The 14,607-nt window shown below is 39.9% G+C and overlaps 1 protein-coding gene across 2 annotated transcripts in view; it reads left to right on the top strand.

The window, feature by feature from the left end:
• GABBR2 (gamma-aminobutyric acid type B receptor subunit 2) overlaps positions 1 to 14,607 on the top strand; it is an 842,117-nt gene that overhangs the window by 586,622 nt on the left and 240,888 nt on the right. For both annotated transcript variants that reach the window (XM_068236712.1, XM_068236713.1), the window contains exons 9-10: positions 2,403 to 2,483; positions 11,697 to 11,847. In XM_068236712.1, coding sequence (XP_068092813.1) covers positions 2,403 to 2,483; positions 11,697 to 11,847 — 232 coding nt within the window. The remainder of the gene's footprint in view (positions 1 to 2,402; positions 2,484 to 11,696; positions 11,848 to 14,607) is intronic.

The raw sequence follows: 14,607 nt of genomic DNA, 5'->3' as shown, positions 1-14,607 counted from the left end.
TTGTTACGATAAAAAATGCCAGTTAAGTATTAGGAGACACACACAGTGATATTTGAGAAGTGAAATGAAGTTTATTGGATTTACAGAAAGTGTGCAATAATTGTTTAAATAAAATTAGACAGGTGCATAAATGTGGGTGCTGTTGTCATTTTATTGATTCCAAAACCTTTAGAACTAATTATTGGAACTCAAATTGGCTAGGTAAGCTCCTGACCTACATACACAGGTGAATCCAGTTATGAGAAAGAGTATTTAAGGGGGTCAGTTGTAAGTTTTCCTCCTCTCTTAATTTTCTCTGAAGAGTAGCAACATGGGGGTCTCAAAACAACTCTTAAATGACCTGAAGACAAAGATTGTTCATCATCATGGTTTAGGGGAAGGATACAAAAAGCTGTCTCAGAGATTTCAGCTGTCGGTTTCCACAGTAAGGAACATATTAAGGAAATGGAAGACCACAGGCTCAGTTCAAGTTAAGGTTCAAAGTGGCAGACCAAGAAAAATCTTGAATAAACAAAAGCGACAAATGGTGAGAACAGTCAGAGTCAACCCACAGACAGGCGCCAAATACCTACAACATCACCTTGCTGCAGACAGAGTCACTGTGCATCGTTCAACCATTCGGCACACTTTACTTTGCTGTATGCGAGAGTGATGCAGAGGAAGCCTCTTCTCCGCCCACAGCACAAACAGAGCCACTTGAGGTACTGTAAGCTAAAGCACATTTGGACAAGCCAGCTTCATTTTGGAATAAGGTTTTGTGGACTGATGAAACGAAAATTAAGTTATTTGGGCATAACAAGGGGCGTTATGCGTGGAGGAAAAACAACACAGCATTCCAAGAAAAACACCTGCCATCTACAGTAAAATATGGTGGTGGTTCCATCATGCTGTGGGGCTGTGTGGCCACCAGTGCAGGGACTGGGAATCTTGTCAAAGTTGAGGGACTCATGGATTCCACTCAGTTTCAGCAGACTCTGGAGATCAATGTCCAGGAATCAGTGACAAAGCTGAAGCTGTGACGGGGCTGGATCTTTCAACAAGACAACGACCCTAAACACGGCTCAAAATCCACTAAGCATTCATGCAGAGGAACAAGTACAACGTTTTGGAATGGCCATATCAGTCCCCAGACCTGAATATAATTGAAAATCTGTGGTGTGAGTTAAAGAGATCTGTCCATGCTCGGAAGCCATCAAACCTGAATGAACTAGAGATGTTTTGTAAAGAGGAATGGTCCAAAATACCTTCAACCAGAATCCAGACTCTCATTGGAACCTACAGGAAGTGTTTAGAGGCTGTAATTTCTGCAAAAGAAGGATCTACTAAATATTGATTTTATTTCTTTTTTGTGGTGCCCAAATGTATGCACCTGCCAAATTTTGTTTAAACTATTATTGCGCACTTTCTGTAAATCCAATAAACTTAATTTCACTTCTCAAATATCACTGTGTGTCTCCTATATGATATATTTAACTGACATTTTTTATCATAACAACCAACGATTTATACAGGAAGATCATGATGATTAACAAGGTTGCCCAAACTTTTGCATCCCACTGTAGTACACATAAAACAGTGTTCAGATATCACATACCATTGCTGCGGAGTATGGTGGTGCGGTGGGTGCTGGGCACAAAAAAGCCTAGTCTTTTTGTTCCCAGCACCCACCGCACCACCACACTCCGCAGCAATGGTATGTGATATTTGAACACTGTTTTATGTGTACTATATACTGTGCCTCACACGTTGGCATAAAGCACCTGCTGTGCCGATCCTTTCCTCTCCTCCATTTCTAAACAACTTGGGCCCATATGCAATTTACTTTTAATTATTTTCTCCCTTTCTGGTGGCTTAAAAGGCATTTTATTGTTAAAGTGAATTGAATAAGGGCCTTGCAATAAAATATTTTTGTTACCCCTCACCCTTTTTTTTCAAACAAGGCATTTGTACTATGTCTTTCTTGGAATCCAAATAACAGAAAAAGTAATGCTTTCAAAGTTTCTAAAATTACCCAGCAAAGTCTCAGTGCTGTTAACTGGTATGAAACTGTACAAAGAGGTATATTCAGTTATCATTTGGTAGGAAGCAGACTTAAAAGCTTTAGTCATTTTTACTGAGGAAGAATGTGGATTAATAGTTACCTTTGGTGGCGGTTAAGCTTTGAAAGATAATATGAACTGCAGAGAGGATGCCTGCTGTATTTTAACAAAAGGAATACAACCTCCTGTGCTTTTTTTAGCAGTTTTTTATGATTTTGAGCATTTTCTGACTGAGTTTCTATTTTAAACCTAGTAAATTATATGTTCATCCATAGCAACCTCACCGAACAAATGCAGTAACTAATGAACCTAATGAGAAGTAAGTAATGTAACCTATTGCTTCTTCCCTTTGTCTTTTTGCAGATGGAAAGGAAGTGAAGGTAGGCGAATACAATGCAGTCGCTGACAGTCTGGAACTGATCAATGACACCATCAGGTTTCAAGGTATATTCGTTCACAATACACCTATATCACAATATTGTAGATAATGAGAGATGTTTAAGTCAGGCTTACAAAATAGTCACATTTATGCACAACCTGTATTATTAAGAAAAAACATAAGACAAATATATTGAACTAAATTTAGTACTTATCTTTATTCAGTTGCTGTAAAATTTCATACGGATTAGAGCAGTTGTAACAAAGTAAAGTGAAACAGAGAGCTGGGCTCCAGGGCATGCATGTGCGTGGAAAGGGACATGTGTCCCCTGAGCCAATTCATGCCTATTTAGTGAGAATGATTGCTGTTACAGCCAGTAACAGTGATCATTCTCTAAAAATGCATGAAGAAAGTACAGGCAAGTGACCCCTCCCCTTGACCCCTGTGGCTGCAGTGATTGACCCAAGGGATCATGTGATCCCTTGAACAATAACTATTGGATTAACTTGAAAAAACGCTGGTGTTTTCCACTGACACAAGTGTGGCCTCTCCCTAACTGTGCTTCTCTCACACCAGTTCTGTGTTGACCACAGATCTGTGTTCTGAGGTGACAGGAGCTGCTGTGAGGGGTCATGTAAATTTGGGCACAGTGTGTGCTGATTAATTTGGGTGCTGGCGTAGGTGCACGTGTAAAGTGCTGCTAATATCGGCTGTAACAGTAATTATGCAAAGGGACTGTCCACTGTATAAATTGCTCACGTGGCCACAAAAACCCGCTATTTATAGCTGCAGTTTATAGCAGAAATTTCTATAGTGGGTGGTCCTGGTGCCTGTTATTTTATCGGGTAACTCTGGCACCCAAATTTGCTGTTAGTGTTATATATAGATTGGGGAGGATTAGTGGGTGGCTAGGGTTAATCATAGATAGGGGAGAGTTAGTGTTAGGCATGGATATGCTGTATCTATAATAGCGCTGAAAGGAAAAATGGGCACACAAATAATAGTAATAAGCACAAAATAATGGCAATAGAATATAAGTAATTTTAGCAATATTTTAGCAATATTCTATTATACACAATAGTAGAATATAAGTAATTTAATCAATGTTCTACTATCACCCACTGTGACCTAAATCTAATCTAAACCCTCCACTAACTATACCTAACCCTATCCACTCCTCAAATACTCCTAACCCTAACCACCCACTCCTAATACTAACCAGCCCCTAAATGAATGAACTGAAAAAAAGCCATCGGCGCACCTTGCAAATAATGGATTGCTTTGCAATCAGTTTGCCATCAAATGATGTATAGTAAATGTGACTTTATTTATTTTGATGTGTCTTATAGACCTCCTGTCACAGAAAAATTAGGTAGGGAGAAACTCAATCCGTCACTTAAAAAAATATAATTTTCCAAATTGTGATCACACTTGGGAAAGTTAAAGCAAAACTACACAGGTTGGTAGCTTACAAAACACTCACTTTTGAATAGCCTCGGTTGTTAGCTTCCCATAATGATGACATTTGTGGCCTTCTTCAGATGTTCGTCTGGTGTTATGCAAACAAGGAATGGTGCTGTAACAATTAGTGCAAAAAAAAAAATGCCTGCAAAAAGCCATAGGTGCACCTTCAAATTAATTGTTTGCTTTGCATAGAGCACCCACTTTTGGATAGATCTGGTTAGCTCTGGTTGTTGTAAGCTTTCCATAATGGTGACATTTGTGACCATTTTCTGCTGCTCATACTCTTACGGGGCTAAGCAAACAAAGTATGGCGCTTAAATACTTTGTGGAAAAAATTGGCCTGTACAAAGCCACTTGCACACTTCAGAGTTAAAGGGCCTGCTAGATGCCCAACTACCCATCAACTGAGAGATGTGTGGTAATCTTTTAATCATGATAAGTTGTAGAATAGATTTTAGAGTGTTTTAGAGTTGAGGTTTATGTCTTGTGAATTCTTTTTAGGGAAAAACTAAATCAAAAGCAATACAATGTTTATTTTCATATATTCTGTACCAAAATGAATGCAAAAATTGTTACCTTAGGGACTCAGCTTTTTAAATATGTATGCCATGACGGTATATTACTGTTATTTTTTAAAATAAGAGTTTGCAATTATTGCTAGGGTACAATGAGAAAACGAAAGTCACAATTTAAAAAAACACTCTTACTTCCAAAAATTTTGGACATATGTATTTCCTTTTAACTTCCCTGGTGTTCAATTTGCCAGGGATTTCTGTGCAAAAATTAATTCCAGAGGTCTGGTATACATTATTGGACACACCTTCTCATTCAAAGAGTTTTCTTTATGTTCATGACTATGAACATTGTAGATTCACACTGAAGGCATCCGAACTATGAATTAAAACATGTGGAAGTATAGTACATAACCAAAAAGTGTGAAACAACTAAAAATATGTATATTCTAGGTTCTTCAAACTAGCCACCTTTTGCTTTGATTATTGCTTTGCACACTCTTGGCATTCTCTTGATGAGCTTCAAGAGGCAGTCACCTGAAATGGTCTTCAAACAGTCTTGAAGGAGTTCCCAGAGATGCTTAGTACTTGTTGGCCCTTTTGCCTTCACTCTGCGGTCTAGCTCACCCCAAACCATCTCAATTGGGTTCAGGTCTAGTGACTGTGGAGGCCAGGTCATCTGGCGCAGCACCCCATCACTCTCCTTCCTGGTCAAATAGCCCTTACACAGCCTGGAGGTGAGTTTGGGGTCATTGTCCTGTTGAAAAATAAATGATGGTCCAACTAAACGCAAACTGGATGGAATAGCATGCCGCTGCAAGATGCTGTGGTAGTCATGCTGGTTCAGTATGCCTTCAATTTTGAATAAATCCCCAACAGTGTCACCAGCAAAGCACCCCCACACCATCACACCTCCTTCTCCATGCTTCACAGTGGTAACCAGGCATGTAGAGACCATACGTTCACCTTTTCTGCATCGCACAAAAACACGGTGGTTGGAACCAAAAATCTCAAATTTGGACTCATCAGACCAAAGCACAGATTTCCACTGGTCTAATGTCCATTCCTTGTGTTCTTTAGTTAAAACAAGTCTCTTCTGCTTGCTGCCTCTCCTTAGCAGTGGTTTCCTAGCAGATATTCTACCATGAAGGCCTGATTCACACAGTCTGCTCTTAACAGTTGTTCTAGAGATGTGTCTGCTGCTAGAACTCTGTGTGGCATTGACCTGGTCTCTAATCTGAGCTGCTGTTAACCTGCGATTTCTGAGGCTAGTGACTCAGATGAACTTATCCTCCGCAGCAGAGGTGACTATCGGTTTTCCTTTCCTAGGGCGGTCCACATGTGAGCCAGTTTCTTTGTAGCGTTTGATGGTTTTTGAGACTGCACTTGGGGACACTTTCAAAGTTTTCACAATTTTTCGGACTGACTGACCTTCATTTCTTAAAGTAATGATGGCCACTCGTTTTTCTTTACTTAGCTGCTTTTTTCTTGCCATAATACAAATTCTAACAGTCTATTCAGTAGGACTATCAGCTGTGTATCCACCTGATTTCTCCACAATGCAACTGATGGTCCCAACCCCATTTATAAGGTAAGAAATCCCACTTATTAAACCTGACAGGGCACACCTGTGAAGTGAAAACCATTTCAGGTGACTACCTTTTAGAAACTTATCAAGAGAATGCTAAGAGTGTGCAAAGCAGTTATCAAAGCAAAAGGTGGCTACTTTGAAGAACCTAGAATATGACATATTTTCAGTTGTTTCACACTTTTTGGTTATGTACTATACTTTCACATGTGTTAATTCATAGTTTGGATGCCTTCAGTGTGAATCTACAATGTTCATAGTCATTGAAAATAAAGAAAACTCTTTGAATGAGAAGGTGTGTCCAAACTTTTGGTCTGTACTGTACATATATATATATATATATATATATATATATATATATATATATATATATATATATATATATTACTAATAAAAGTGTCAGGCACTAAATGATACTAAAAAATAAATTCACTTTAATAATTACAAACAGTAAAATCTATCTCCAATACGATGCAGAAAAAAGATCAAAATATAATGCAGAAATAAAAAATACTTGTCTTTTTACACAGTGTTATACAGTGTTTAGAACACTTCTCTTGTGTGGTACTCTTTGAAGCAGGGCACCACACACAGTGCCACATCACAGTCTGGGCGAAAGTAGTACCGGGTCTCTCTACGGACTTTTTTACCCTCCCCACCAGTCTTTGAAGAGCACACCACACACTTTCTAGAAGGATGTTGCTTCTTTGCAGTCGATGGCAGCAGCTCTGGAAAATGGCGCCCAGTGAGTCGTGCCGGGTTCATGACATAGGACGCCCTCCGTCCCACTCTACTTGCCTGTGGTGGGGGGTATTTCAGGAATATTGCCTCACAGATTTGCCACACAAAGTCATGGTGTGGCATAGTTCTGTCACACTGTTTTTTATAGAGAACAAAAGAGTTCCACAGGCACTGTTCAAGAAGGTGGCGGAAATTTTTTTTAGACTATTTTTTCTGTTGCTTATGGATCGCAGGATAGAATGTAAGTCCCTGGTCAGCTCGCCACGCCCCCCCCCCCCCCCCCATGGTGTGGTTGTAGTCCAACACTACCTGGGGTTTCTGGACCTCCTTTCCACCTCTGGTCGTTGTGAGGACTGTGGCAGCATTGTGTACTGTGCTTAGAATGCACATGTCCTTTTTATCGCGCCACCACAGCGCCATGACCTTGCCCTTCTGCCAGGCCACAATTTCCCCAGTTTTCAATTTTTTGCTAGAAAATGTGGGTGACATTTGTCGGCGGCAAGCCCTCACAGTGCCATAAGCGTCTGTTTTATGTAACAACAGGTACTCATACATTTCTGGCAAGGTGTAAAAGTTGTCCGTCGTCAAACAGTATGAAGTTGCCAGGCCATAAACACTATACTTGGGGTCAAACTTGGTGCCTTTCCCTGTATAGATGACTGAGTTCCAGATGTATCCGGATTATGACTCGCACAACATGAAACTCTTGACCCCAAAGCGTGCCCTCTTAGATGCAATAAATTGAATCCAGCTGAGCCTACCTTTATAGGTCATGAGAGACTCGTCGACTGTGATATCACGCTCTGGCATGTAGGCGGTCCTGAAATTGGACATGATCAGCTGGTACAGTTCCCAAATCTTTTTTAGCTTGGGTGCAGGGTGGGTGGCCTCATCAAGTGCAAGAATTTCATGATGAGGGAGAGCAGTACTCCGGCATAACAGACCCAAAGAACGGTGTGGCCAGGATTTGATTTGTGGTCCAGTACCTCTTCTGGAGCGGCTTCCCCTCCACTCCTTGGAGGATAATGAGGCCCAGGAAGAGCCAGATATCCTCGCTGGTGACAGGTTCCCATTTCCTGGTCCTGGAGAACCTACTAAAAGGAGCAGCAAGCTGCTGCGCTGCATAGCGATTGGTCTCCTGCACAATCATGTCAATCACCTCTTTAGTCAAGAAAAGTTCTGTGTAGGCCAGTGGGCTGTGGTCACACTCCCGCTTCTGTCCAGGGTACCCAGTAAAAGGGAACCTAAGGGGTGGTTCCTGAATCAGACAGCCCATCTCGCACCGGGTACACACCTCACTAGCCGAGCTTTCACTGTCGCTCTCACTGGTAGTCTTGGATGCCGATGACAGGTATCCTGGCATATCGCTGTCAGTCGAATCCACCAGGGACTCCACATCACTGTCACTATCCTCCAAGATGTCCAGGAGTGCTTGGTCAGAGAGATACCTTCTGGAACTCAAGGCCATGATAGCAGTCAGCCAAAGGTCAACCAAAGGTCAAAGGTCAACCAAAGGTCAGCGACAAAAAAAATATAAAAAATTAAAAATCTGCAGCGAAGACAACCAGAGATTACAGCAGTCATTAGAATGACTATACCGCAACTCTGAATAAATCTAAGGCAGAAAGCAGCAAATAAGCAAATCAAAGCACGGAAATCACAGGAGCTGAGCTGAAAACAACTAGTACTGGACATTGGGACCCTGAAAAGAGAATGAGGGGAATAACTGCCAAGCTATTTATACTTGTTGGTATTAGATTCAAATACAGGTGTTTGTATTTTGGATCTAACACAAACACTTTTGAATTCATTCATTTTGTGATGTCATTTGTGCACCTGCCAGTAGGTGGCACACACAGAGCATCACTCGGGAACAGGAAGACAGAAGTCTTCATTTTGCCAGGGACATGGAGGATTCCTGCGGCTGGGGGACACTCAGAAGGCGGCAGAGGGACACAGAACGTCCGGGAGGCGGCGGAAACAGGTGGAAACCGCCGCGATCATCAGTGGGGGGTGAGTAACATGCTGGATGGATAGATACTTCCATACCGTTCACAGCATGTTTTCTTTAGACGTGTATACCCATCTATACCGCCAGGGAGGTTAACCAATGCAAGCTGCCTGGCTGTCTGGCTGAGCTTCTGTTTCTAATACTTTTGGCCATAGACCCTGAACAAGCATGCTGATCAGATGTTTTTGAATGGTTTGTTTTAGTCTGAAACAGTGTGAATTAGACATTACTAAAGCTTGAGAGTTCAGCAAGACTATCATGCAATTGGTATTCAGACAGACAAATGACAGCACTCAAGGTTGCACCTGGAATGTAAACCAACAAAGGCAATGCAGAGCCCCTCTGGGGCTAAATACATGCTTTGAATGCAAAACAGATGCAAATTATGTGCTATTGCAATTGGTATTGTTTAAAAGGAAACAAATGTGGCATTCTCCATATCTCTCTCACTTCAGGTGTCCTTTAAAGCGAAATATAACCCTGCATTTCAACTTTGCTCTAAAACATTATTTACAGCATATTATATGCAACCAGCATTTTTTTTTTTTACTAGACCAGCATTGGAAGGGTTACACACAGAGCTTTAAAGTTCCGTGGATAGAAATGCATACGCATCCGAAGTTTAGATAGATACATTTAAGTAAACACAATGTAACAAGTGTGGAATGTGACACACACTTTCTTACTGTGCAGGAGCTGGAGGACAGCCAGAGAGTGTGTAACATTCACCACTTGTTACATTGTGTTTACTTAAATGTATCTATCTAAACTTTGGATGCATCTGCATTTCTATCCAAGGAACTTTAAAGCTCTGTGTGTAACCCTTCCAGTGCTGGTCTAATAAAAAAAATGCTGTTTGCATATAATATGCTGTAAATAATGTTTTAGAGCAAAGTTGAAATGCAGGGTTTTATTCCGCTTTAAGAAATAGGCAACAAATGAAGAACTACATTTGCAATATATCCTAGATTGTAGGAACAAAATTATTCCATTGGAAAGCCTGAAGGAGAAAACATGGATTTACTCTTTCAAGAGTTTGGCACAGAGAAAGGTTGATGTTGATAGCATAATCCTCCAACATTAGCTCCCAAAATCTAAGAATCAAAGTACTGTTTACCAGTATGGTGGTAAATGATGTATATACTTCTTGTTAATGATGAATAGTAATTCTGATCAATGTTGGAGGGTTGCAGAGAGACAAGCTGCAGCCACATGTATACACATGTAGTGGTCAGCAATATTATTGACCAAAACAGTATTAATCATGATTATTGACTTAAAAGAGATGCATAAATAGGACTTGCTTTGTAAGGTAAAAAAACTTAGAAGTGCTATTGTTAAGATGGAGATGTATTTGTTTAAGGTGAATATACATGTCTGGATTTTTTACCATTAGTTTTGGAACAGTTGCATACAAGGTGGTGTGAAAGATTGGGTTGATATTGGCCTTGTAGTTGCAAAGTATTATTTTATATTATATTGTAACGTGCCAATTTACAGGAGTGTAAACAGTTTTAAATTTGTGTTTTTTCCAATAATTGATAGAACTTTGGCAGTAAGAAGTGTGGAATTTTAATATATTAAAATCCGGGTTCTCAAGATATAGTAGTATTTATGTAAATAGTCTTACCACAGGAAGACACCTGGATAAAATCAATAACTGAATTTAAAAGGGGTTTGCATAATTTTACTTGCAAAGTTTTTCACAATCAATATTAATGACACAGTAAGAATCCAAGCCAGAAAGAACTTCTATGGCTGCTTTGATTGACTGGTTGGATATTTTTCACCCATATGACACAAAACTGGACAGAGTAGTATTGGATGGCTTTCTTTTGCCTTCCTTGGATTGGGTAGGGGGGCCGTGTATGAAAAAAACGAATGGAAATAATTTCAACTTTTCAACCTATGTAGCATTTTTTTCTTTCATATTAGTCACTTTAACCTTTACATACCAGCCAAACCTCAAATAGAAAGGATTAGCAAAAGTAAACTCTTGTTGCTGACTGACATGATGCAGAGAGGGGAATAGAAAATATGACTGCAGTCTCCTATCACACCCTAAAGAGAGAAACCGTAACCAAGAATTCAAGTTCATCCCAATCAGTAGCTGATATCCCCTTTCCTATTATAAATCTTTTCCTTTTCACAAAGGGATCATCAGGGGGCTCTGTATGACTGATAATGTGGTGAAATCCCTCCCACAGTGTGATGTCAGGACCTTGTTGCATTGTGGTAAATAACAGCTTTTTACAGCTGTTACCAACTGACAAAAAAGCAAGCAGCATCTCCTTCCACTGACATCACCTGCCAGCAGTAAAAATGTCATCATGTGATAAGTGTCAGAATGTAAATCAGGGAGAGGAAATATTTTACAATGGATAAACACTGACTAAATCATTTATATATAATTATCGTAAAAAAATGAAGCACTTTTTTATTACATTATTTCTCTTTAAACACTCACTGCAAAAGATTAGACAAAATATTGGCATGTTCCAGGAAGGAGAAATAGAATCCATTTAACAAGTAATTATAGAAGTACTCCTACAGAGCATAAGCCACTATGAAAGTGAGATTTTGCATGAGTTATTTGTGTCTTTTGACTAGAGTTTGTCTTTATAGGACACCTGAACTGAGAGGTATGTAGGATGCTGCCATATTTATTTCCTTTTAAACAATACCCGTTGCCTGGCTGTCCTACTGATCCTCTAATACCTGTAACCATAGACCTAGAATAAGCATGCAGATCAGATGTTTCTGACTGAAGTCTGACTGGATTAGACGCATGCTTGTTTCAGGTGTGTGATTCAAACTCTCCTGCAGCCAAAGAGATCAGCAGGACTGCCAGGCAACTGGTTTTGGGTAAAAGGAAATTAGTATGGCAGCCTCCATATCCCTCTCCCTTCAGTTGTACTTTAATCTAAAAACAAATGTGAGATAAAGTTTGTGTTACCTTTAGGAGTGGAGCCACCAAAAGATCAAACATTCATCCGAATGGAACGACGCCAAATCTACCTGCCACTTTACAGTATCCTTTCAGCCATTACCATCATTGGAATGATTATGGCAAGCACATTTTTATTTTTCAACATCAAAAATAGAAATCAAAAGTAAGTACAGTTACGTGACCTTTCCTGCTGTGATTTTATTTTAATTATAGTATATACCTTTACAGTATATTTAAACTCAGGAATTTGGTTTATGTTATGTTGGCTTTATGTCTAGTAGTGTAAAAAAATGAAATTACCATATTTTTTGGACTATAAGATGCTCCTGACCATAAGAAGCACCTAGGTTTGGGGGACAAAAGCCGGGGAAAAAATATATAATTCAATCTGGTGCATCCATGGTGAAGGGGCATCTTGTGGATTATGACCCATTTGTACCTCATGCCCCATTGTACCTCTTGTGTCTCCCTGTTTCCTTCTCTGTCCCCCTGTGTTCCCCATGTGTCCGCCTCTGTCCTTCTTGTGTCCTCCTCTATGCCCCTTTGTGTCCTCCGTTTGTCCCTCTGTGTCCTCCTCTGCATTGGCAAGTATAGAAAGTCCCCAACATCGCGACGGGTTGGAGATTTGGATTGGTAGGCATTCACAATTCAAGAACTCCATGCATTTGGACTATTAGATACAGTGCCTTATAGTCCAAAAAATACAGCAGTTAAAATGCTCCAAAAGGCTGTTTACAAATTGTCTAAAATCTATGTACATTAAAGCGGAATATAACCCTGCATTTCAACTTTGCTCTAAAACATTATTTACAGTATATTATATGCAACCAGCATTTTTTTTTTTACTAGACCAGCATTGGAAGGGTTACACAGGGCTTTAAAGTCCCTAGAGATTTCTGCAACCGAATCCGAACTTGAGTTAGATACTTTTTGTTTACAAATATGTGTTTATTATGACTCATCTCTCTCACTGAGAAGGAGCTTGGAGGACAGCCAAAGAGATGTATCTATTGATAAACAGTTACACACTAACTAAATAGAATGTAACCATCTGAATGTCTGCACGGAACTTAAAACCTCTGTGTTTAACCCTTCCAATGCTGGTCTAGTAAAAAAAAAATGCTTTTTGCATATAATATGCTGTAAATAATATTTTAGAGCAAAGTTGAAATGCAGGGTTATATTCCGCTTTAAAGGGGCACTATGTTGTTTATAAAATCTGTTGGCATCCCAGCTAAAGTGATGTGCAAGCCGATCAGCCCATTATGTTATGGGAAACATCTGTTGTTTATTTTGATCTTTCCTCACTTCAGGTGTGCACTATAGCTTCCTCCATCGCTATGGACAGTAATGAATCTAGCTAGACTGCTCTTACTAGTAGCGTAGCGATTAAGGCCCCTAACACTCTGACTGACTGGTTGAGGGCAAGGTAATCACATGTAAAATACTTGATCAGTAGCACAGACATTTTCAACTTCATGCACCATAGACTGTGCAGTTTTCTTAGATTCAGACTGTTCCTTGCATTTTAAACAGTGGAGATGGTGTGATTCTGGCAACTGAAACAGTTGCACCACAGAGCCTAAAAAACAGACCCTTGTAGTCCTTCACTTTTAGTCATGTGATTACAATTTCAAGAATTGTTTTGGCTTCTTGTTTTACACAGAGGATGTAATACCGGAATAAATTATTACTATCCGATTACATGTTTGTTTGTTTTTTAGATCTGTGCCTGTACATAGCTGTGGTAGAGCACATTTTAGGCATATTTAGACAGATCTTGTTCATGCAATGCAGTGCTCTGTATGCATTGCTGAAAGTCCTTCACACTGTTCTTATCCTTATTGCCCGGTCTTTGAGTAAACATTCGCAAAATGTTAGCTGCCCAACAGTACACTAAAGCTGTGTACACTAACCAGATCTTTGTTATCCAAGATTATCACTTATAGTTGTTTTGGGAGTGATGTAGCATATTCGTTCTGGTGTGCCACAACATCATCAGCCCTTTCAAGATTTTATATCAACAAGAGATAGACTGATCCAGTTTAAAATTATGCATGGGGCATACATTATACCAGCTAGATTATTTAAAATAGACCCCTGTTAAAATGGCAAATGCTGGAGATGCGATGCCAATGGTGCAGACTTCACATACGTGATGTGGTCATGTCCGAAGCTGCCCCCGCTTTGGCAGCAGGTGTGTGACTATATTACACAAGTGACGAAAATTTAAATTTCTCTAAACTCTTTGTGGTGTCTTGGACTCACAACCACACTGGCTTGCACTAGAGCACAACACTCTCTTGTTGGACTGCAATATTGAAAAAAGTTGATTAATAACTCTCTACATTTATATAAAGCTGCATATATAGCAAGGGGCTGTATGTCTAAAGGTGAAAAGATTTGGAAACAATGGATTGCTAACAAAGACACAAGCTAGGTAATCCACAATAACCAGAGACCATGAGATGTACTGATGATAATTAGAACTAATTATATCCCTGAGTTGATTCTACTGCTATTACAATGAAGAGCTGCTGAGTTTGTCATCTGGGTTTGGGGTGTGTGGGGGGAGGGAAGAAAGAGGGTTGTATTGAATGTCCATCAGGGTGTTATCTGTACTGTTCCTCCTCCACCTGGGTGTGGTAAGGAGGTGTTGCATTCTTTTTTTTGTGTTTTAAAATCAATAAACAGAATATTTAAAAAAAAAAAAAACCTGCTCAGAAACAGTTTATGTATGCAAACAAGGCCCAACCCAAAATATAGAAGCTTGTAGAGAGGAGGAAGACAGCTGGTAGGGCTTTTAAACTTCTTAAAGAGCACAATGCTCATTATCACTGGGTATGGTGCTTAAACCTTAACCTCCTTGGCGGTAACCCCGAACGTAGTTCTGGGTAAGCCGCGCAGGAGGTTTTCTCCGGCC

The sequence above is a fragment of the Hyperolius riggenbachi genome, chromosome 5, assembly GCF_040937935.1.
Source record: "Hyperolius riggenbachi isolate aHypRig1 chromosome 5, aHypRig1.pri, whole genome shotgun sequence".
In the NCBI taxonomy this organism is placed as follows: Eukaryota; Metazoa; Chordata; class Amphibia; order Anura; family Hyperoliidae; genus Hyperolius; species Hyperolius riggenbachi.
Note: the sequence above shows the minus strand (reverse complement) of the source record. Positions and strands in the feature narration are given on the sequence as shown.